Raw genomic sequence first — 21344 nt, forward strand, 5'->3', positions numbered from 1 at the left:
CATGGGATCCCCTTTTCCTATTGACAACCAACCTAACCCTCCCCCGACCTTTATGATATGATATTTTATTTGTATCTCGCTCGTACACAAGTGTTTCAGAGAGTGACCAGGCAAAGGGTAGTCAGATAGGGTGTATCTGATAAGTGCAGAAGAAGAGTGGGTGGGGGACTGTATGGGTACAGATACAGACCCCAGTGCAAGGGGTGGCCCGGAGGCAGTGCAGGAGGGTGGCAGGGTGAGCAGGTACCTGGGCCCGAAGACAGGGAGTGGCCAGGTGCACAGTGCTGAGAGAGAAAGCAGATCAGCAGGGGAGAAGCGAGGGAAAGGCAGAAGCAAAGAGGAAGGTCTTGAGGAGCTTCCGGAACTGTAGATGGTTCTCCTCAAGTTTCAAGGTGGCAGGGAGGCAGTTTCAAAGGGAGGCCCCAGCCGAAGACAGAGATCTACACCCAGCTTGTTTCTTTGAAAAACGACTGACCCTGAGGGAGTTAGAGGTAGAGGATCAAAGGGCCCGAGAGGGGAGGTATTTACAGAGGGATAGTTGAAGGTATTTTGGACCCAGGCCCCAGAAAGCCTTGTGGACAATCCAGAGGGTTTTAAATTTAATCCTTGCATCCACTGGGAGCCAATGAAGGGATTTCAGAGCTGGAGAGATACAATCCCAGGGCTTGAGGCCAAGGACAAGTCTCGCAGTCCAGTTCTGGATTAGTTGTAAAGGGCGGAGAGTGGAGGCAGCTAGATTTAGAAAGAGGCTGTTACAGTAGTCCAACCTAGAGGGAATCAGGGTTTGGGAGACAGTGAGCTTCTGTGGGAAGGAGAGGAAAGGAAGAGTACCTCTAAGGAGGTGCAGTAAGAAGTTTGACGTTTTAAAGGCGTCAGAGATGTGTGCGGAGAAGGAAAGTGTGGAGTCAAAGATGACTCTGAGATTCTTAGCCTCGCAGGTAGGGGCAGGAGGAGGGTCAAGGGAGGCGAGCCAGAGAGTGCGGCGAAAGGTTGGAGAGGGTGTACCAATGAGGAGGATCTCTGTCTTGTTGGCATTTAAACAAAGATCATTGGTGGCACAGCAGTTTTGAATGGCGTTTAGGCAGTCAGAGATGAGGGAAGGAGAGTAGGTGGCTGAAGGAAGCCTAAAAATGAGTTGGGTGTCATCAGCATACCACTGGAAATTTGAGCAGAAAATGGAAATGCAGTATGCGAGAGTTGCCAGGTATTGGTTGGTATGGGGTATTGTAAGTCAACTTTCCCCAGTTTTTCCTCATGTGACCCTTAAAAGTACTTAGACAAGGAAGAGGCAACCAAGAGTAATGAACACTATACCTTTTCACCACTCTGGTACTGGGACGAAGAAGATGCCTGTAAGATGTTGTGAGGGTCAGGCATGTCCTCTTAACCATGGTCAGGCAAATTCAATTGAAGAAGGTTGCAGGTGTATAAAGGGAGGAGAACAAAGCAATACTGAGAGAAGACGCAGCCAGGTGGTCAGCAAGAGGAGCACCAAGAAACTGTGTTCGAAGAGAGGTGAACTGTGGAAAGAAACTGTGGTGGGCTGGTCCACCAGGCAAAGGAGGCTGAGATGCTGGGCACTGCAGGCATAGAGGGTCCCAGGCAGTGTGACGCGAGAACTGGGACTCTAAGACTAAGGACCGGGAAGGAAGCCATGTGGAGAGGCTATCCCTTTCCCTTGCATCAGCAGTGCTCGCTCTGTGTGAAGCCGATGAAACAAAAGTGTCTGAGGGGCAGGATTTGGACCTCTGCAGACCGAAGTCAAAGAACGTGTATCCTGCACTGCTGGAAGAACTGCCAAGGCGACCAGTATGTTTCTAAACAAGCGAGAAACCCGGTGCGCAAAGTTACCATTGTTAACAAATACTTTGTATCAGAGTGGTCGCGTGTTTGAGGGAACACGTTTTCTAAGGTCTCCAATCAAAGACTATTTCTGTTGTTGAAGAGTGAAGTTTAAATACTTTGTATCGGAGTGGTCACTTGATTAAGGTTTATTGAATGCCGAATTGAATAAATACTTTTGAAATTGAGTAAACTACTGAAAGTTGACATACAAAGTGAATGGAAATTTGACACCAACCAAACCTACTATATGTTGAATTCTAAAGTGAATGAATCTAATACATGGTTAATTTCTAAATGAACAGTATTTCACAATTCAGCAAAACCAATGTGTGTTGCATCTCAAATTGAATGGAACTTTAAAATTAAGGAAAGGGGTGTATTGAATACTGAATTGAGGAAAGACTTTAATTGGCATGAACACACTCTGAGGACTGTTTTTGTGAAGAAATCAAAGTCTTGGGGAAGGGAACCCTGAAACTCTAAGAACTACCTATGTTAACTTGAGAAAGGAGCCTCAAGATTTGTGAATATTTGAAATTTTATACTTGGAGGAATTGTGGTACTTGGACCTTCGGGGAAGGGAAACCCGAGGATTGTGTAAACCTTTACCATCCTAAATCTATGAAAGGTAAAACATTGAGACTCTGGGCCTCATCAGGAGTCTGGTGGTATCCTGATGGAAATACCATCAGGATACCACCAGGGTAAATAGTGTTACCGCTATTAGCGCCGGATAATGAGTTGTGGTTGGGCAGTTATTGCCCATTCCCCATTGGTTCCATAGGACTCAACGGGGTTGAGGGGCGCTATTACTGCTGGTGATAATTGCGCCTGCAGTAATAGTGCCAAAAATGGCCAAAAACACACGGTAAGTGGACATTTTTACTTCCAGCTTTTTGCTGGAGTTCCAACTCTAACTTACCCCCCAAGCCATAATAGGGCCAGCCCTTAAATGTGGCAGTAATAGCATTACCACTGCGTTTAAGGGCTAACTACCGCACAACTTGTGACGAGGCCCTTTGTGTGGAATTACCTTACATTCAGGGAAGGGAGTTGAATGAAAGCAGCAAGCTGGAAGGAGCTCAGATCCTTATTTTGAACACTGTTTCTTTGGTTGCTGACATCTCTTACATTGTAAAGTTTTTGTGGTGAGGGCAAGGATAGGTTTTGGACACAGACAGATTCCTAAGTTGAACTCTTTGACTCAGACTTTCCTTAGTTTATTTAGGTAGGAAAATCCCACCTTAGCATAGGGCAAGTCAGGCTTTTTTCCATCATGACATTTAAGTTTATAAAGTGTTTTTGTTTGAATATTGAATCTGTTGTCTGTGTCTTATATCCCGATACCTTTGCAGACAGCAGTAGGGGAGAGGGTAGTAGTAGTTAGAGAGAGAGTGAGGCTAATAGAAAAGGGTGTAGGAGTGGGGAGCAAGGAGAGGGGTGTAAGAGAGAAGAGGGGAGGGGCTGAGAGTAGTGAGTGTGAGTGGGGTGGAAGAGTGTGCAGGGCACCATACATCTGAATGTGGGGAAGAAGGGGGGATGTGGTGTGGGCAGCGGAGAGTAGTCATAGTGTGGAGAAGGGAGAGTGGTAGTTGTGCAGAGAGTGTACGAGTGTGTAGACTGAATAGTAGTGTGGAGGAGGGATAAATAAGATCAGGGAGAAGGTAGTAACATCAGAGGGTGAAGTTAGGTGGTAGAAGGAGCGAGAGAAGCATCATTAAGAGGTGTGTGGTCTTGGAAGAGGAGGATGAGAGGAGGGGGACAGTAGTAAGGAGATAGAGTGGGTCTTCAGGGACTGACGACACACACATACACCACTCTCTAGTACCAACATCATTGACAGAGTAGGGCCAGCCAGTAAGCCCCTGAGGGAGGGAGGTAGCATGCATTCGGAGAATCATCTGTAGTCAGACCAGTTGTTAGACACTAAGGGCCTAATTCACAGAAGTGTTTTATAATAGCAAAACCCCATTGGAAAAGGCTTTGTGAATAAAGGCCTAAGGGTTACTGGTCAGTAAAACTAACCTGAGGTTACGGATGCCTTGGCTAGTGAGGTGGAGAGAGAAAGAGAGAACGAGAGAAAAGGGGAACAAAAGAGAGAGAGAGAGAGAGAGAGAGAGAAAGAGAGACCCACTCCCCAAACTCCTTTTCCAGCCCATGCATCCTATCTCACTACCTGCCCATTTATGCTGAAAAGTCTACCCACTGAGAACTTCTGTTATGTTTTTAATAAAGCTCTTGAAGCTTTCTGGAAACTTGCATGTATAATGAAGGCCATTTGTGACACGAAAGGTACTAAAGGCCATGCTTGGTCCATGTTTGGGCCATTCGAGAAATTGTTAGTCCTTGGTGATTCTATTTTCTCACTCAAAAAAAGCCACCAGACAAACAAAAGGATAGGTGTCAGGGCAGTGGGCAGCTGAGTTACAATAGGGTTAGCAAATTACTTGTAAATACTGTAAAGCACTTAAGTGGGATTGTTAGCATTGCTGATATCATTCTGAAGATGTCTTTTCTTTGCTCTGAAACAAGCAGCTATGAAACTGCACCAGTGAATATGGCAACATGTGCGACCTCCAGGTGATTGAGTGAGGGACCAGTATTGGTCTTGGGCACGGCCTTTGCAATTCAACTTGCCTGGGTCTTCTGGAATCCAGTTTCCACTTTTCTACAGTTACGGTTCTCTTTATAAGTCTGGGCTGGTACCAATGTATTAAAGGTGGCAGAAACGTTGGTATTGAGATAGGTATGAATATCAGCTGGGGTCTTCTGGATGGAGACATCAATTGTGAATAGAGTTTCTGTGTTAATATTCTATTCGGCCGGAGCTTGTTCCATTGTCTTCTCAGGATGGGTGGTCCCTTTGGGAAATTTGGTTTCAGTTTGAGTTTTAGCTCGTCTATTCTAGTGAAATGTATAAGTAAGTGGTCAAACCAAGAGAGATGCCGGTAACTACAAATAGTGAATTTGGAGGATCAGTGACAATAGGTGATCAAGAATGTTGCCAACACCGACGGTTGGTTTGTCTCAGAGTTGGACAAAGCCAAAATTTCCCAGGCCTTAAATGATCCCTTGGATGTAGGTAGGGGATGAAGGGGTGGTTGGCCCAGATGTTTAAGTTGCCATAATTGAAAGCTCTTTTGGAGAAGATACGGATGAACTCAGCAAAATTCACAAGAAAATTATGGACAAGAAAATGTGCAAGTTTAGCTGATAACATGTTTGATCAGAAGGTACTTAAAAGAATTCAACTCTGGGCTTTCAACCTCTTTGAATGACTTTACACGAGACCATATGAAGGCTACACCTCCACCTTTGCCTGTTCATTGATTTTTCTTTAGGATATTGTGGTTGATTGGAACAGTGTCAGCGATGCTGGCAAGACAAGCATCACTGCACCAAGTTTCAGTGATGGCCAGCAGTCAGGGGAGAATGGTCAGTTTTGGATTTTAGTACCATTTTAATAGTTGATCTGGTGTTCAGGAATTCACCCATGAGATGGTGTTAGGGGGAGAAGTGCAAGAGCTATATGAGTTGGTTGCGTTGGATGAGCCGGTATGACCTGTGGGGGCAATGGAGATTAGAGTTTCAACTACCCTTCTGATGCTCATGCTATGGCTTAGTTGACAGCTTGTGTCAGAGGCCTTTGCTGTTAAGGCTTGAACTAAACTGGCCCTGGGATGGTGGTGCAGTGGTGTATTAGTTGGGTAACTTTGGGATGGAGCTATGGGAGCCATCAGGTCTATCCTGATTAACGTTTATCTGAGCAGGTGTTCTGGATACTGGAATGAATTTATCGTGAGAAGGCTTGAAACACATTAGTATGTCAGCTATCCATTGCTGTTGGGAGGGTTGGCCATATGGCTGGTAAGTGTAAAAGTGTTGGCAGTCTTATTGTGATTAAGGGTAGTTTGGGTCGGGAGACATAGTGAACCATTTAAAGATGAGAGATGAATGTAACAGTTAGGGGGATTGTCAGTTGGTCGCCAAATGATTTATAGATGTTTTGGGGCAGTTGCTGCCTATATACAATGCATTTGAGTTTTTGCGGTTACCTTGAATCGTAATCTTGCTATCGTTATTGTTAAATATGGAAAAGGAATTGTGTTTCACTGGGACTGATGAGACAAAGGTTTATAACCAATGGAGAATAAAGTGAAAAGATAGGATGGATCCTCACGTTTGAGGGTGTGGGTCCAAATATTAGCATCAGGTGCTTAGGCGAACCAGGAGAAGGAGTCGGACTAGGACATAACATGTTCAATGTGATTTTATTTAAATAATAGGAAAATGCCTATCTAACCCTATTGCTATCAGGGGAATTCCCTACCTACTAAACTAAGGCTGCTCGTCAAATGTACAAAACAAAATAGTCCTCAGTCCAAAACCAACCCGCTATCTGTCCCTACTACTTTAGATAAAACATAACAAAAATGGACTAGAGCAGTAGCCTTTCCCCTTGGCTTCGCCTAGCAAAACTACTTGAGTTCCTTCCAAATGATGTTCATCAAAAAGGGTCAAAGTTCGTCAATCTTTCATGATATAGTTCTCCATCCTCTTTTCAGGTTCTGAATGACAAGTCTTAATTCTTCACACACATCTAATACTTTCTATTCTAGAAAGGGAAAAGGGATTTTCTTAGTGTGATTCCACCACTTTTTACCTGGTATTAGATAATGTTCTTGGTGTGAGTTCTCGCTGTTTCCAATCTTTATCAGTACTATTTGTATTTCTAGGGCTACCAAAAGCACTCTGGCAGTGTGATGAGTTTAGCTTCACAGAGTCTCTCGTGGGCGTCAGCCCATATCCAATGTTCTGGTTTTTCTGGCTCCTATAACCCTTTTGGCTTCCCCAGCCTTGTATATCAATGCCATTTGCTATTCTAGGGTTCTCTAAGGCCCTCTTGCCCTCTGATATGCTTATCTTGGCAGGGTCTTGATTGGGCACCCACCAGTTTCCAGCGTTCAGGTTTTCCGGGCTTCTGTAGCCCTCTTGGCTTCCCCAGCACACATGGACACAACGATTTGCCCCTCTTCCCGGAAGCATTGGCTTCTCTTTCTCCGCCCGGTTCAGCAGTTGTCACACTTCTCATCTGGAGGTTGGTGATCCAGTCTCGCCACTGCTGTCTGGGCTCAGCGTCAGTTAACAGGCCCCAGGCCCACCACAACTTCAGTGTAGTCCCGCCACCAATCGAGACGGTCCTTCTACCATCCACTCTCGATTTCTGCTACGGCTTTGTTCCCATCAGGATGCCAGCCTTCCAGTGTCTCCCTTGCAATCAGCTCTCTCTCCACGCCACCGCTGGCTCCGCAATCTAGTGTGGCTCCGCCCCCCTGGACATCTTCTCGTCAGAGGCTCGCCTCTGCGTAGGATTCTTTCTCCTCCACTCAAGGTTCGTTGTCTTTTTATGTTTGCCACTTCAAAAGAAAGATGTGTCTTTCCTCTTTGACTGTTGAGTTTAGGGGGAATCCAGCATTCACCTCAAGCCAAAGAGATTGAAGTAATGTCACTATTTGTTGAATCCAAAACAAGAAGTAACATCAGTCATTTTGCGATTCCCATAAATGCAGACAATGTATTCTTGATAGGGAGTTCAAAGGGGGTGGCTCCCATCTGGGGATAAGGGACCAATAGTCCTGAATCGCCCCACATCATAGAACAAGAGGTCTGTGTTGATTTTGCCAGAGTTGGGGCCTACATATATAGCTGCTATGAGCGCCTCTGGGTGTACTAGAAGAGAACTAGTCTTTAATGTCTTTTTATCGTGGTAATCACCGTGGGTAAAATAATTCAAAACTAGAAAGGCCGACTTTAACAAGGTATTCATCTGCTCAGACCTTAAATCGTTACTATGGAGCAGCTGGTACAGAAATAATACTCATGCGGTTGTTCTTGGAGGTGACAGAATAGGGGGGCATAATTGTGCTTTTTTTTAATTGCATGTATTTATTAGGAACCTTGAAGCCACATTCCAACATAAGCAGTTAGTGCAGGGGTTTTAAAGCTCGGGATCAGCAGAGGTTGTGTACTGTGTCTACCATCAGCCCTGGCCACCTGAGCCAATTGTGAGGGATCATGGGAATCATAGTCCAAAACATCTCCAGAGCTGCAATTTACAGCCAGACAAGTTAAGAGTTACTGAGTATCGGGGAGCGAGTGATGAGTGTTGAGATACTTTTTCATCTGGTCTGTGCTTTCCTTATTCCAAACTTGAGGGGGGATATGCATGCACAGTGAGGGCTCCCCCAAGTCATCATAGCCGCCGGGTGTGCTCGAGGTGGTCCAGTTTATATGTTGCCAATTGAAATGTGGTTGCATTCCCGTGACTAGGCTTCCACTCCCTCAGTTTGCAGTAAACTGAAACGAAGGATGCAATTATTCGCGAGATCCTGCTTTCGCCAGTGCTCCCTGAATGTCTCTGGCACAACACGCTCTTGGTTCATCTTCCCCCATCTTGGAACACTCCTATTTCGTTTCCTGGTGCCCCTCCTCAGATTCCACCTGTGGGTGTCCTCACTCCACTCCCCTGGACTTCAGATATGGCCCCGTTGTGCAGAGTGTTAAATAGGCCAATGTAAAGGGGTCCTGTGTTAGGTTGGCATTCAGTGACTGATATTCTTGAATTTATAAATGGGCAAAGAAACAACTACAATCACCAGAACGCAAACAATTACAAAAAATACACAGTGCACTGGACTGTATGGATCCCCAGCCATGGGCCCCGGAACCCGGATGCCGGAAGTAAAAAAACCATGGCACCTCCAGCAGGACTCTCCAGGAACTCGCTATGGCTATGGGATGCCCGGACGCATCCTGCCATGCCGAAAAATACTGTGGGGTGTTCAGACTGCTGGCCCAAGGGGGGCACTGACTTATGCAGGGGTGGCATGAAGTACGAGCGCACACACACAATGATCATAGTTTAGGATAAGGGGGCGGCCAATCAGATTCCAGAGGTAGCACGTGCCACCCCAGGCCACTCCCTGGACACGCCCCTGGGAATATAAGCACAAAGCGGAGGTTGCCAGGGTGGGTTAGACTCATTCAACAGCTTGTATCTGGGTCTCACGCCTTAGGCACATCCTTCAGTCAGGCTCAGCCTAAATCTTCAAGGCTGTGACCACATCTAAGCAGCCCTAGAGACCTTGCACTGGCTGCCTCTGGAGAAAGAAGGATTGACTTCAAATCCGAGCACCTCACCCATCAGTCACTGCAGGGCAAGGCACCAACATACCTAGCTGCTCAAATCCTAAAACATCATTCCACAAGAAGCAAAAAGTTTGGCCCTTTCAGGACAAAAACATTTCGGGCCAACACTGCCGAGTGCGGGCGGTGCCAACCTGTGGAATCCATTTCCTCCCAACATTCGGCAAAAAAAGAGAGACTTGAACATTTCAGGGGGAAAGTAAAAACTGTCCGTCTTCCTTACGAATTGCCATTGCTGCATGCCTTCTCTGAACAACTGTAACTGCCTCACTGCTCTGGGGTCAAGTGAAACTCTGTGCACTGGGCCGCCAGTTCCTCCAGGCCATCGACCCCTTTCTCCCCTTCCATCTCTACGGATTCTCTCCTGAAGGCTCTTCCCCCTCACTCCAGCTCTTACCTACTCTGTTACCTTCCTTAACTGCTAGCCCTACTCTTCCCTCCTGGAAGCTCTTCCTTCTCCTTCTAGACCTCGCCTACTCTGCTGCTGTGCTCCCCACCCACCCCTACTCCTTCATTCCCAAGTGTTGTTTCCCTGACTCCAGCACCTGCCTACTCTATGGTCTCCCTACCCTGCTATCCCTACACCTTCCCTCCGGAATGTTCTCTCCCCTCACTCCGGCACGTACCTACTCTATCGCCATGCTTCCCTACCATACCACCGCTTTCCCCCTCGTGGATGCTCTCCCCCTCACTCCAGCACTCACCTACTCTATGGTCTGCCTTACCTGCTATCCCAAAGCCTCCCCTCCGGAATGCTCCCCCTCACTCCAGCACTCACCTACTCTATGGTCTGCCTTAAACTGCTATCCCAAAGCCGCCCTTCCGGAATGCTCCCCCTCACTCCAGCACTCACCTAGTCTATGGTCTGCCTTACCTGCTATCCCAAATCCTCCCCTCCGGAATGCTCCCCCTCACTCCAGCACTCACCTACTCTATGGTCTGCCTTACCTGCTATCCCAAAGCCTCCCCTCCGGAATGCTCCCCCTCGCTCCAGCACTCACCTACTCTATGGTCTGCCTTACCTGCTATCCCAAAGCCTCCCCTCCGGAATGCTCCCCCTCACTCCAGCACTCACCTACTCTATGGTCTGCCTTACCTGCTATCCCTACCCCTCCCCTCCGGAATGCTCCCCCTCACTCCAGCACTCACCTACTCTATGGTCTGCCTTACCTGCTATCCCTACTCCTCCCCTCCGGAATGCTCCCCCTCACTCCAGCACTCACCTACTCTATGGTCTGCCTTACCTGCTATCCCTACCCCTCCCCTCCGGAATGCTCCCCCTCAATCCAGCACTCACCTACTCTATGGTCTGCCTTACCTACTATCCCAAAGCCTCCCCTCCGGAATGCTCCCCCTCACTCCAGCACTCACCTACTCTATGGTCTGCCTTACCTGCTATCCCTACCCCTCCCCTCCGGAATGCTCCCCCTCACTCCAGCACTCACCTACTCTATGGTCTGCCTTACCTGCTATCCCAAAGCCTCCCCTCCGGAATGCTCCCCCTCACTCCAGCACTCACCTACTCTATGGTCTGCCTTACCTGCTATCCCTACCCCTCCCCTCCGGAATGCTCCCCCTCACTCCAGCACTCACCTACTCTATGGTCTGCCTTACCTGCTATCCCAACGCCTCCCCTCCGGAATGCTCCCCCTCACTCCAGCACTCACCTACTCTATGGTCTGCCTTACCTGCTATCCCTACCCCTCCCCTCCGGAATGCTCCCCCTCACTCCAGCACTCACCTACTCTATGGTCTGCCTTACCTGCTATCCCTACTCCTCCCCTCCGGAATGCTCCCCCTCACTCCAGCACTCACCTACTCTATGGTCTGCCTTACCTGCTATCCCAAAGCCTCCCCTCCGGAATGCTCCCCCTCACTCCAGCACTCACCTACTCTATCGTCTGCCTTACCTGCTATCCCCCCCCTTCCTCTCTTGAATGCTCTCCCCCTCACTCCAGCACTCACCTACTCTATGGTCTGCCTTACCTGCTATCCCTACCCCTCCCCTCCGGAATGCTCCCCCTCACTCCAGCACTCACCTACTCTATGGTCTGCCTTACCTGCTATCCCAACGCCTCCCCTCCGGAATGCTCCCCCTCACTCCAGCACTCACCTACTCTATGGTCTGCCTTACCTGCTATCCCTACCCCTCCGGAATGCTCCCCCTCACTCCAGCACTCACCTACTCTATGGTCTGCCTTACCTGCTATCCTAAAGCCTCCCCTCCGGAATGCTCCCCCTCACTCCAGCACTCACCTACTCTATGGTCTGCCTTACCTGCTATCCTAAAGCCTCCCCTCCGGAATGCATGCTCCCCCTCACTCCAGCACTCACCTACTCTATGGTCTGCCTTACCTGATATCCCTACCCCTCCCCTCCGGAATGCTCCCCCTCACTCCAGCACTCACCTACTCTATGGTCTGCCTTACCTGCTATCCCTACCCCTCCCCTCCGGAATGCTCCCCCTCACTCCAGCACTCACCTACTCTATGGTCTGCCTTACCTGCTATCCCAACGCCTCCCCTCCGGAATGCTCCCCCTCACTCCAGCACTCACCTACTCTATGGTCTGCCTTACCTGCTATCCCTACCCCTCCCCTCCGGAATGCTCCCCCTCACTCCAGCACTCACCTACTCTATGGTCTGCCTTACCTGCTATCCCTACTCCTCCCCTCCGGAATGCTCCCCCTCACTCCAGCACTCACCTACTCTATGGTCTGCCTTACCTGCTATCCCAAAGCCTCCCCTCCGGAATGCTCCCCCTCACTCCAGCACTCACCTACTCTATCGTCTGCCTTACCTGCTACCCCCCCCCCTTCCTCTCTGGAATGCTCTCCCCCTCACTCCAGCACTCACCTACTCTATGGTCTGCCTTACCTGCTATCCCTACCCCTCCCCTCCGGAATGCTCCCCCTCACTCCAGCACTCACCTACTCTATGGTCTGCCTTACCTGCTATCCCAACGCCTCCCCTCCGGAATGCTCCCCCTCACTCCAGCACTCACCTACTCTATGGTCTGCCTTACCTGCTATCCTAAAGCCTCCCCTCCGGAATGCTCCCCCTCACTCCAGCACTCACCTACTCTATGGTCTGCCTTACCTGCTATCCTAAAGCCTCCCCTCCGGAATGCATGCTCCCCCTCACTCCAGCACTCACCTACTCTATGGTCTGCCTTACCTGCTATCCCTACCCCCCCCCCCTCCGGAATGCTCCCCCTCACTCCAGCACTCACCTACTCTATGGTCTGCCTTACCTGCTATCCCTACCCCTCCCCTCCGAAATGCTCCCCCTCACTCCAGCACTCACCTACTCTATGGTCTGCCTTACCTGCTATCCCAATGCCTCCCCTCCGGAATGCTCCCCCTCACTCCAGCACTCACCTACTCTATGGTCTGCCTTACCTGCTATCCCTACCCCTCCCCTCCGGAATGCTCCCCCTCACTCCAGCACTCACCTACTCTATGGTCTGCCTTACCTGCTATCCCAAAGCCTCCCAGGCTGAATTCCCTCCCCCCTCACTCCAGTAACAAAATAATTCTGTATTGCGATAGGCCAACAAACAATACGTTCATTTTTTAAGAGCACTACTAACGTATCTTTTCTTAAAATCCCTCTCATAAGCTAAGATTCTGGCAGATCCTCCTGGTGAAAAAGGGGGGACTGACCAAATTTTCGCGCCACCTGCTGCAGCACTGCAGCGCGTGCGCCATAGGTCCCCTGTGCCCTGCTGCGCTCTTATTGCTGTAAGATTAGACAGCCATGTTATGTCTTTCCCGTGCTCTGGACCAGCATGTACTTAAGCATAACTGAGTAAGAGGTTACCCGGGTCGCTGGTACGGTAGCTCAGCAGGTTGAGTGCTCACTGCCAGAGTGTGATCTGCGGGTCGTAGGTTCGAATCCCAGCAAGGCAAACGTAGCCTTTCCTCCTTCCAAGGGCGATACATGAGTACCAGCTCCGGGTGAGTGATCATTGTGGGTAAATGTGCTCTCTAAGCGCTATATAAATGAGAGGTCACCATATTATTTCACATTGACTCGGCCGGCAATGTCTAGCCTGCATCCCCACCCCCCTGGATGATGATGTGCTGCGTCCCTCCAGCCACTTCAGCAGGAGAGATTATGGTGGGAAGTTAAGCGGGCGCTTCTGAGTTTAGCCGCCCAGCGCTGAGGTCAGTTCATTGAAAGCCATTTAATTGGGCGGGCTAATAATAGCAGCTGGAAACGACAGTAGCAAGCGCTATATTCAATGTGCTTCCTGCCAGCAATGGGGGAGTGCAGAGAAACAGAGGGAGGGAATACGCGGGGGATGTCACTGGGGGGATGTCACTGGTATCAGTGAGAATATTCCCGGGGGTGCCTGATGCAGTCCTTGGGGTCGCAGAAGGAGCTGGTGTGTGATAATAAGCTAACATAACAAGTGCTACGAAGCGAACGGTCTCTGCGCCCATCGCTCCCCCGGAGACATGGCAAGCGGATCGGAGGTGAGAATAATTTGGGGGGTGCACGAGATTGAAGTAGGTGGCTAGCAAGTTCACATGGCCAGTGCCTGCCCCCAAGAGGCCACAGAAGCAGGTGTACTCCCGACCCTCTGCCAATAGCATTTGGCCATGCTCTCAGCACCGAATACAAATGAAGACGACATTCTGATGCTAAACAGAAGAGCACAACTACAAGTACCAGAATGCAATGCGAGGCCACGCGAAGAACTAAAATATCCGGAGACAGGATGCACTGAAGGCGATGCTTGCATATACACATAATGTTAGTAGCATTATGGCCACATTTTAAATGCACACGTGCGATCAGTAGAATACACAGTAAGAGCCAGGGCTGCGCGCGCAGCTAACACTTGACATGAGGAACAACCAATTACTTTTCGTTCCGGTTCTTGCGCGGTTATGGAGAGCGTCCTGTGATGTCATCAAGGCTGAATGCAATTATTCAAGTTAGATTTTCTTTTTGCATTCCGATACTCGAATTGCGCATTTAAAAAACAGGAAAGTCAAAACTACAAGTAACAATGTAAACACATGTAAGGCTGGCTAATAATCCATCGCACATAAAATGGTCGAGATGGTATTTTATGAAACTAGGTACGGCCTAGACGCCCCAACAATGCAGGCCAGGACACGCACTGACGCCGCTTGACAGCTCTGAACGCAGGGTTCACAGATTCAAAGTTGTCGCATAACAGTTCGTCTTGTAATGCTTTTCCCTTTATAATTGCGGCACTGCACACGCTCATTGCAACAGAAAAGCCAGGGATGGAGTACCTACTCACACCTGGCATGGAGCGACCCGAGGCCTCTCCTTTTCGCGTTATAAGTATAGGGCTAACAGTCCCAGAGTGCATAGTAGAGGTCTGTAGAAAGCGGTAACGCCACACGCTGCCAATTTGATAGCCTGATTCCAAGTAACAGAATGCAGAAGGTTGCTGAGCTAAAAAAGCAGCGCTGGGCGCACATCTTCAGCCAGTAAGCAGGATATCTTGCTAGCTCTGCCCGTGAGAGGCAGGTGCAGCCGGGACTCACCTCGCACGCCGAGCAGCGAGCTCTTGAGGGCCACCTTCAGCTGCGGGTCCCCCACGCGCTCCACCAGCCGGAAGAGCTTGTTGAGGTGGCTCTTGAGTCCCTCGTACCGCCGGACCTCGGCCCGGATGGCGGCCGAGCTCTGCTGCTTCTGGGCGTTCATCCTGCGGACGGGCGCATCCCAGCCCGGCCCATCGCTATCCCCGGCCACCGACGGGCGCAGTCCGGGCCTCCGCCCGGCCAGGTAAGAATCCCTCCATCGCAAAAATGAAACCACCAAGAAGAAAGAAACGGGGTCAATGCCCCCAAAGTTGCGTGCTGCTTGCTGTGAGTAGGCCAAGAGCGATGCAGATATGAGAACGGCGTATCCGCGGTATGTATTGCTGGCTGTCTCTCGCTCGCTCTCTTCGCCGCCGCACTTCCTGAGTCGAGTGTCAAGTTTCAGAGAGCAGCAGACGCTTCCTCCGCCGTCTTTCGCTACCTGCCAGTGACACCAGGCCACAGGGCCGGTGCCGCACCGGTGCACGCACCGTGAGCCAGCCAGCCAGGGGGACCAAGCCACGAACGAGAAAGGCGCTTGCCACGCAAACTTGCAAAAGTATCTTTCTGTTGTGCGTTTTAAACAGCCCTTTGCAGCTGCACTCCCGTGCCCGAGGCTTTACAGAGAGCGAACAGGTGCTTGTGGCGAAATCCGGCGACAGAACACCGACCAGCCCTGCCAAGAGGGGAGGCCCCAGTCATACGCTTCCCGTTCGGCCCAAAGTACTGGATTAGACTGTTAATACCATGAACATTATGAGAAAACAAGTAAACTGCAAGACCCAGAATGCAAAGTGCCTACGACCGGCAGCGAGTGTCACATAAAACAAGAGGTCAGCTGCCAAAAACACGAGTCACAGGTCTGGCCCCGGGTCTTCGCGGACTACGGGGTTCCTCGCCTTTGACATAGACAAGGGGCAAGGTATATGTATATGATATAGGCGATTTACAAAGGTAACAATCTTGGTGAAGAAGTACTTCAAACTAAAGAGCACTGCACAAATAGGCCAGATTACATTATTAGGCGGTACTGGATGTAGTGGTGGGCTTTGGTGGGGTTGGAGGGAGAGGGGCATAATTGGCAACTTGACCCATTCCTATCTGTCGGTGCTTATTACCTTTCTGATTCTGCACTTTCTTTTGAGATTCATCGGTTGAAAAGGGACTGGTCTAACGACTTGCCAAAGAGACTGGGCTAACAGCTGAGCACCCATGCCAAGCGCTGTCGCCGAGCTGTGGAATGCCGTGAGGCCTCCGACTGCTGGGCATGAAGAGCTCCTCCTGGGAAGATCACAGTGACGATGCTGGCTCAAACCCCAAGGCTGCCAGAGGCTGCTTGTGCCTTTCGCAAACTGCAGGCTTCGTTCCCCAAGTTTGACCTGTTTGTTACTATACGTGCTGTTCTATGGGCGGAGCATAGATTCAGCTACTCCATTGTACATAAGGATGAGCCATGGTTGGGGGGGACAGAGCAGAATGCAGCCCTCATTGGGACTGGTGTGTTTTTGCATTACAGCCCAATTTCTCTCTACTTCTATTCACCTGTGTAATATTTGTGTCCAAGTGCCGAGTGTCTGCTGGGCCTGAGGTGGCCTGGGGGAGCTGGGTGAGCACTGGTATCGGGGGGGGGGCGGGGGGCGGGGGGAGCAGGACGAGCTTGTAACACTTTTCCTGTCCTGTTTTGTTTCTTTGCATTCTGGGACTTGTCCGCTTTTTATAATGGGTGGGGGGGGAGACTAGACGTCCCAGAATACAAAGAAGAAAAAACAGGTCTGGATATGCACCTAGAGATTGGAATGGGTCATGGTGGCAACTATGGAGAGGTCAGAGGGAGCTCCCTCTTTAGCAAGTAAGTGAAGTTTAAGCCAAGCTTTAAAGAAATCAAAGTTGGGCAGGGTTTGTTATGGGCAGTAACATAGTTAAGAGCCCTGCTTTCACACCTTCTCTTAAGATCACTCTCGGGAGGACCCTTTTTCACCCGGAGGATCCTTGCCAGAATTTGAGAGCAACCTGATGGACAGGATGAGGAATGTGTGCACCATAGGTTGCCCGAACCCTGCAGCACTCTTATTGTAAAATTAGACTGCCCTGTTCTGTGTCTCTCGTTCTCTGGACCATCATGTACACAAGCCACCCGTGGTCCGGACTCTTTGTAAATAACATCGTTGGTAAGATAGCTCAGCAGGTTAAGGGCTGACTGCTCAAATCTGCGTGTGATCTGTAGGTTGGTATCCCAGCAAGGCCATCACAGCCATTAATCCTTCCAAGGTCGATAAATGAATACCATTTTCGGCGGAGTGATAATTGCAGGTAAATATGTCCGCTGTACAGTGCTTTGGCAAAAGCGCTATATAAAAAAACACATCATTATATCATCTCATAGACTCAGCCAGCAATGTCTAGCCTGCATCTCATCCCACCATCTTGCATTCTGTGCTGTATCCCTCCAGCCACTTCAGGAGGAGAGATTATGGTGGCAAAACACAGCAAATTAAACGAGCACTGCTGAACTCTGCGATTGCACCCAGTGGAGTGGGACGAGGAAGGAGAAAGGGGTGAGAGGAGGCACAGGGAGGGTATGGGATAGTGATGTTGTGTGGAGAGGAGGATCAAAGGGAATGTGATGGTGAGTAAACAGCGATACATTCAGACAGGTACTGAGGAGCAAGACCATTCTTGGCTTTGTGGAGTAGAAGGAACTTGAAAAGGGAGCAGCTGTGCATGGAGAGCCAACCAGCATGGTATTTATTGTGCATTTGTAAGGTGCTTTAATGCACCCACAGGGCAACAGAGAGGGAACATGAGGGGGGGTGGGGTGGAGAAATGCAAACATGACAATGAAAGATGGAAGTAGAAGTGAGAGAGAATCTGGGTAGGTTGTACAGAGTGCAGGTAGAAGTGGGAGAGAATCTGGGTAGGTTGTACAGAGTGCAGGTAGAAGTGGGAGATAATCTGGGTAGGTTGTGCAGGTAGAGTGGGAGAGAATCTGGGTAGGTTGTACAGAGTGCAGGTAGAAGTGCGAGAGAATCTGGGTAGGTTGTACAGAGTGCAGGTAGAAGTGGGAGAGAATCTGGGTAGGTTGTACAGAGTGCAGGTAGAAGTGGGAGAGAATCTGGGTAGGTGTACAGAGTGCAGGTAGAAGTGGGAGAGAATCTGGGTAGGTTGTACAGAGTGCAGGTAGAAGTGGGAGATAATCTGGGTAGGTTGTGCAGGTAGAGTGAGAGAGAATCTGGGTAGGTTGTACAGAGTGCAGGTAGAAGTGGGAGAGAATCTGGGTAGGTTGTACAGAGTGCAGGTAGAAGTGGGAGAGAATCTGGGTAGGTTGTACAGAGTGCAGGTAGAAGTGGGAGATAATCTGGGTAGGTTGTGCAGGTAGAGTGGGAGAGAATCTGGGTAGGTTGTACAGAGTGCAGGTAGAAGTGCGAGAGAATCTGGGTAGGTTGTGCAGGTAGAAGTAGGAGAGAATCTGGGTAGGTTGTACAGAGTGCAGGTAGAAGTGGGAGATAATCTGGGTAGGTTGTGCAGGTAGATTGGGAGAGAATATGGGTAGGTTGTACAGAGTGCAGGTAGAAGTGGGAGATAATCTGGGTAGGTTGTACAGAGTGCAGGTAGAAGTGCGAGAGAATCTGGGGAGGTTGTACAGAGTGCAGGTAGAAGTGGGAGATAATCTGGGTAGGTTGTGCAGGTAGAAGTAGGAGAGAATCTGGGTAGGTTGTACAGAGTGCAGGTAGAAGTGGGAGATAATCTGGGTAGGTTGTGCAGGTAAATTGGGAGAGAATCTGGGTAGGTTGTACAGAGTGCAGGTAGAAGTGCGAGAGAATCTGGGTAGGTTGTACAGAGTGCAGGTAGAAGTGCGAGAGAATCTGGGTAGGTTGTACAGAGTGCAGCTAGAAGTGGGAGATAATCTGGGTAGGTTGTGCAGGTAGAAGTAGGAGAGAATCTGGGTAGGTTGTACAGAGTGCAGGTAGAAGTGGGAGATAATCTGGGTAGGTTGTGCAGGTAGAGTGGGAGAGAATCTGGGTAGGTTGTACAGAGTGCAGGTAGAAGTGCGAGAGAATCTGGGTAGGTTGTACAGAGTGCAGGTAGAAGTGCGAGAGAATCTGGGTAGGTTGTACAGAGTGCAGGTAGAAGTGCGAGAGAATCTGGGTAGGTTGTACAGAGTGCAGGTAGAAGTGGGAGAGAATCTGGGTAGGTTGTACAGAGTGCAGGTAGAAGTGCGAGAGAATCTGGGTAGGTTGTACAGAGTGCAGGTAGAAGTGCGAGAGAATCTGGGTAGGTTGTGCAGGTAGAAGTAGGAGATAATCTGGGTAGGTTGTGCAGGTAGATTGGGAGAGAATCTGGGTAGGTTGTACAGAGTGCAGGTAGAAGTGCGAGAGAATCTGGGTAGGTTGTGCAGGTAGATTGGGAGAGAATCTGGGTAGGTTGTACAGAGTGCAGGTAGAAGTGCGAGAGAATCTGGGTAGGTTGTACAGAGTGCAGGTAGAAGTGCGAGAGAATCTGGGTAGGTTGTGCAGGTAGAAGTGGGAGAGAATCTGGGTAGGTTGTGCAGGTAGATTGGGAGAGAATCTGGGTAGGTTGTACAGAGTGCAGGTAGAAGTGCGAGAGAATCTGGGTAGGTTGTACAGAGTGCAGGTAGAAGTGCGAGAGAATCTGGGTAGGTTGTGCAGAGTGCAGGTAAAAGTGCGAGAGAATCTGGGTAGGTTGTACAGAGTGCAGGTATTGAAGTTGAGGTCTTTGTCTAGAGGGAGGAAAGAGTAGCGAGGGAGGCCAAGGAGTATTTTTGAGCAGTAGTCGAGTTTGTAACGCATGAGAGTGGTGAATAAGAAATATACACATTTTCCAAAGGTTAAAACGGACAACATTGGTAATGATGAAATATTGCAGTCGGAGGGAGATGGCTATCAAAGAGGACCCCGAGGTTGTGAGCCTTGGGCACGGGAGCAAGAAGTCAGGTGGGAGGCAAATGGGAGAGTACAGCATTGCAAGCCGGCAGACAGACAAGTACGGTTTTTGAAGAGTTCTGCATGAGGCAGCAAACAGCCACCAGTGATGGATTGTTGTGAAATGGTTACTAATCCAATACGAGATGGCTAGAGTTTAAGAAGGGAAAGGAAAAAAAGATAAAGATTTGAGTGTCATCAGGAAAGGGGTGGTGGTGCAAGCCAAAGGATGAGGTAAGTTTTCCTAGGGCAGAGTTATAGAGGGTGAAGAGCACAGGCCGAAGGACTGGTCCTGGGGGTGGGAGGAGGGAAGGACAGGGGGAGGACACTGACAGGGAGAGGATTTTAAAGGAGCTAACATCCAGTTAGGTGAACATAGATTTGCAAAAATCGAGTTCCTGCAGAGTGAGGAGGAGAGAGGAGTGGTCGGAGCATCAAATGTAACGGAACAGTTAAAACAAGGAGTACAGAAGAGTTTGGAGTAGTGAACATCAAAGAGAAAGTGGAAGACATGCCATGAATATGCAGTCTTGGTGAGAAAGGAATCACAACCGGCAAGCTGACATTTAAAGACTCAGGATGAAATCAGGAGCAAACTGGAGTGAATTTAACTGATCAATAAAAGCTCAACTTCAAAGGGACATGGGCAGGTAATGCTTTTTCAGTCTTAAAATGAAGGAGAGTGCACCCTAGTGGGTAGAGTGCATGCCTTCTCTGTGTAATCTACGGAAATACTGGTTTGAATCCTCGGAGTGTTAGGCTCTGGGTTTCCTTGAGTATCTGTGTGTGTGAAAATGAACAGCCCGAAGTTTGGTGTTGTGTGTCACACTGTCAATATTATTAGCAGCAACATCAGCTATAAGTGTGTAGGGCACAAACCAATGGCCTTCAGATGGGAATTCACAAGTTGACTCATTTCATTGAGTTCTGAAGGGTGAAGAATTAAGCTTTCAAAACTCTCATTTGAACTTGGAGCTGTTAGGCAGAATTGCATGCAGTACCCTCTGGGACCACTACACACAATTAGGACTACAGGTGTTACCCAAGCCAACCTTTGGTATAAGTCTGTACTACACAGTTTTTGGTAGCGGGCTGAGCAGCAAGGCTTATCTCGAACGTGAATGTGAGCAGTACAAGTAGTTAGACAGAGGACTTTCAATCGCAGTAGCTCAAGTAAACACTTATGCTCAAGGTTTCTTGGTAAAAACACTTAGTAATTTATTACACAATCATTTAGAAAACATTTCACTAGAAGAAGGCTACTTAATATTATAAACCAATACACTTCAATACAAAATTCTAAAGTTTTGAGACAGTTTGAGCTCCCCTCAAATAGGAGCCAAATGGCAGTTCAGTTACTTAGAAAGGAGCAAAAGGCATGAGGTCAGTAAAATAGATCATATATACTTTTTAGACAGTGCAACTAGTTTCAGTTCACCAGAAGAGGCAATTCAAGTCAATAGGCCAGGCCAAAGTCAATGGGCTAGTGTTCTAGATAGGAAAGAGCAGTTCTAGTATCAAACAGTAAAGTCTTCGTGAAAGTTCTTAGAAGTAGTTTAGGCGAAAAAGAATCTTATGTCGGGTCACAAGCTGATTAGGCCTGCAAGTTGGGAAAGTTTCACAAATTTTCACAGCGAGAGTGGCGGTCTCTCAATCGGGTTGGCAGAGTACCTTAGTATGAAGAACAAAATGAAGCTGAAGACATTGGTTCCTGGCAGGTCCTGCAGATCTCACTGTTCCTGATCCTCAGTCGTGGGGACAAGAGGGAGGACGTCAGGGGACTCCTG

The 21344-nt window shown here is 49.1% G+C and overlaps 1 protein-coding gene across 1 annotated transcript in view; it reads right to left on the minus strand.

Annotated features, from left to right (window-relative positions):
• The window catches only part of AGAP2 (ArfGAP with GTPase domain, ankyrin repeat and PH domain 2), a 1175901-nt gene extending 1160950 nt beyond the window's left edge, over positions 1-14951 (minus strand). The window contains exon 1 of the mRNA XM_069653347.1: positions 14582-14951. Within this exon, the coding sequence (XP_069509448.1) occupies positions 14582-14741 (160 nt within the window). The 5' untranslated portion in view covers positions 14742-14951. The remainder of the gene's footprint in view (positions 1-14581) is intronic.
• Between the last annotated feature and the right edge of the window lie 6393 nt (positions 14952-21344).

This window comes from Ambystoma mexicanum, chromosome 3q (genome assembly GCF_040938575.1).
Source record: "Ambystoma mexicanum isolate Mex_15411 chromosome 3q, UKY_AmexF1_1, whole genome shotgun sequence".
Taxonomy (NCBI): domain Eukaryota; kingdom Metazoa; phylum Chordata; class Amphibia; order Caudata; family Ambystomatidae; genus Ambystoma; species Ambystoma mexicanum.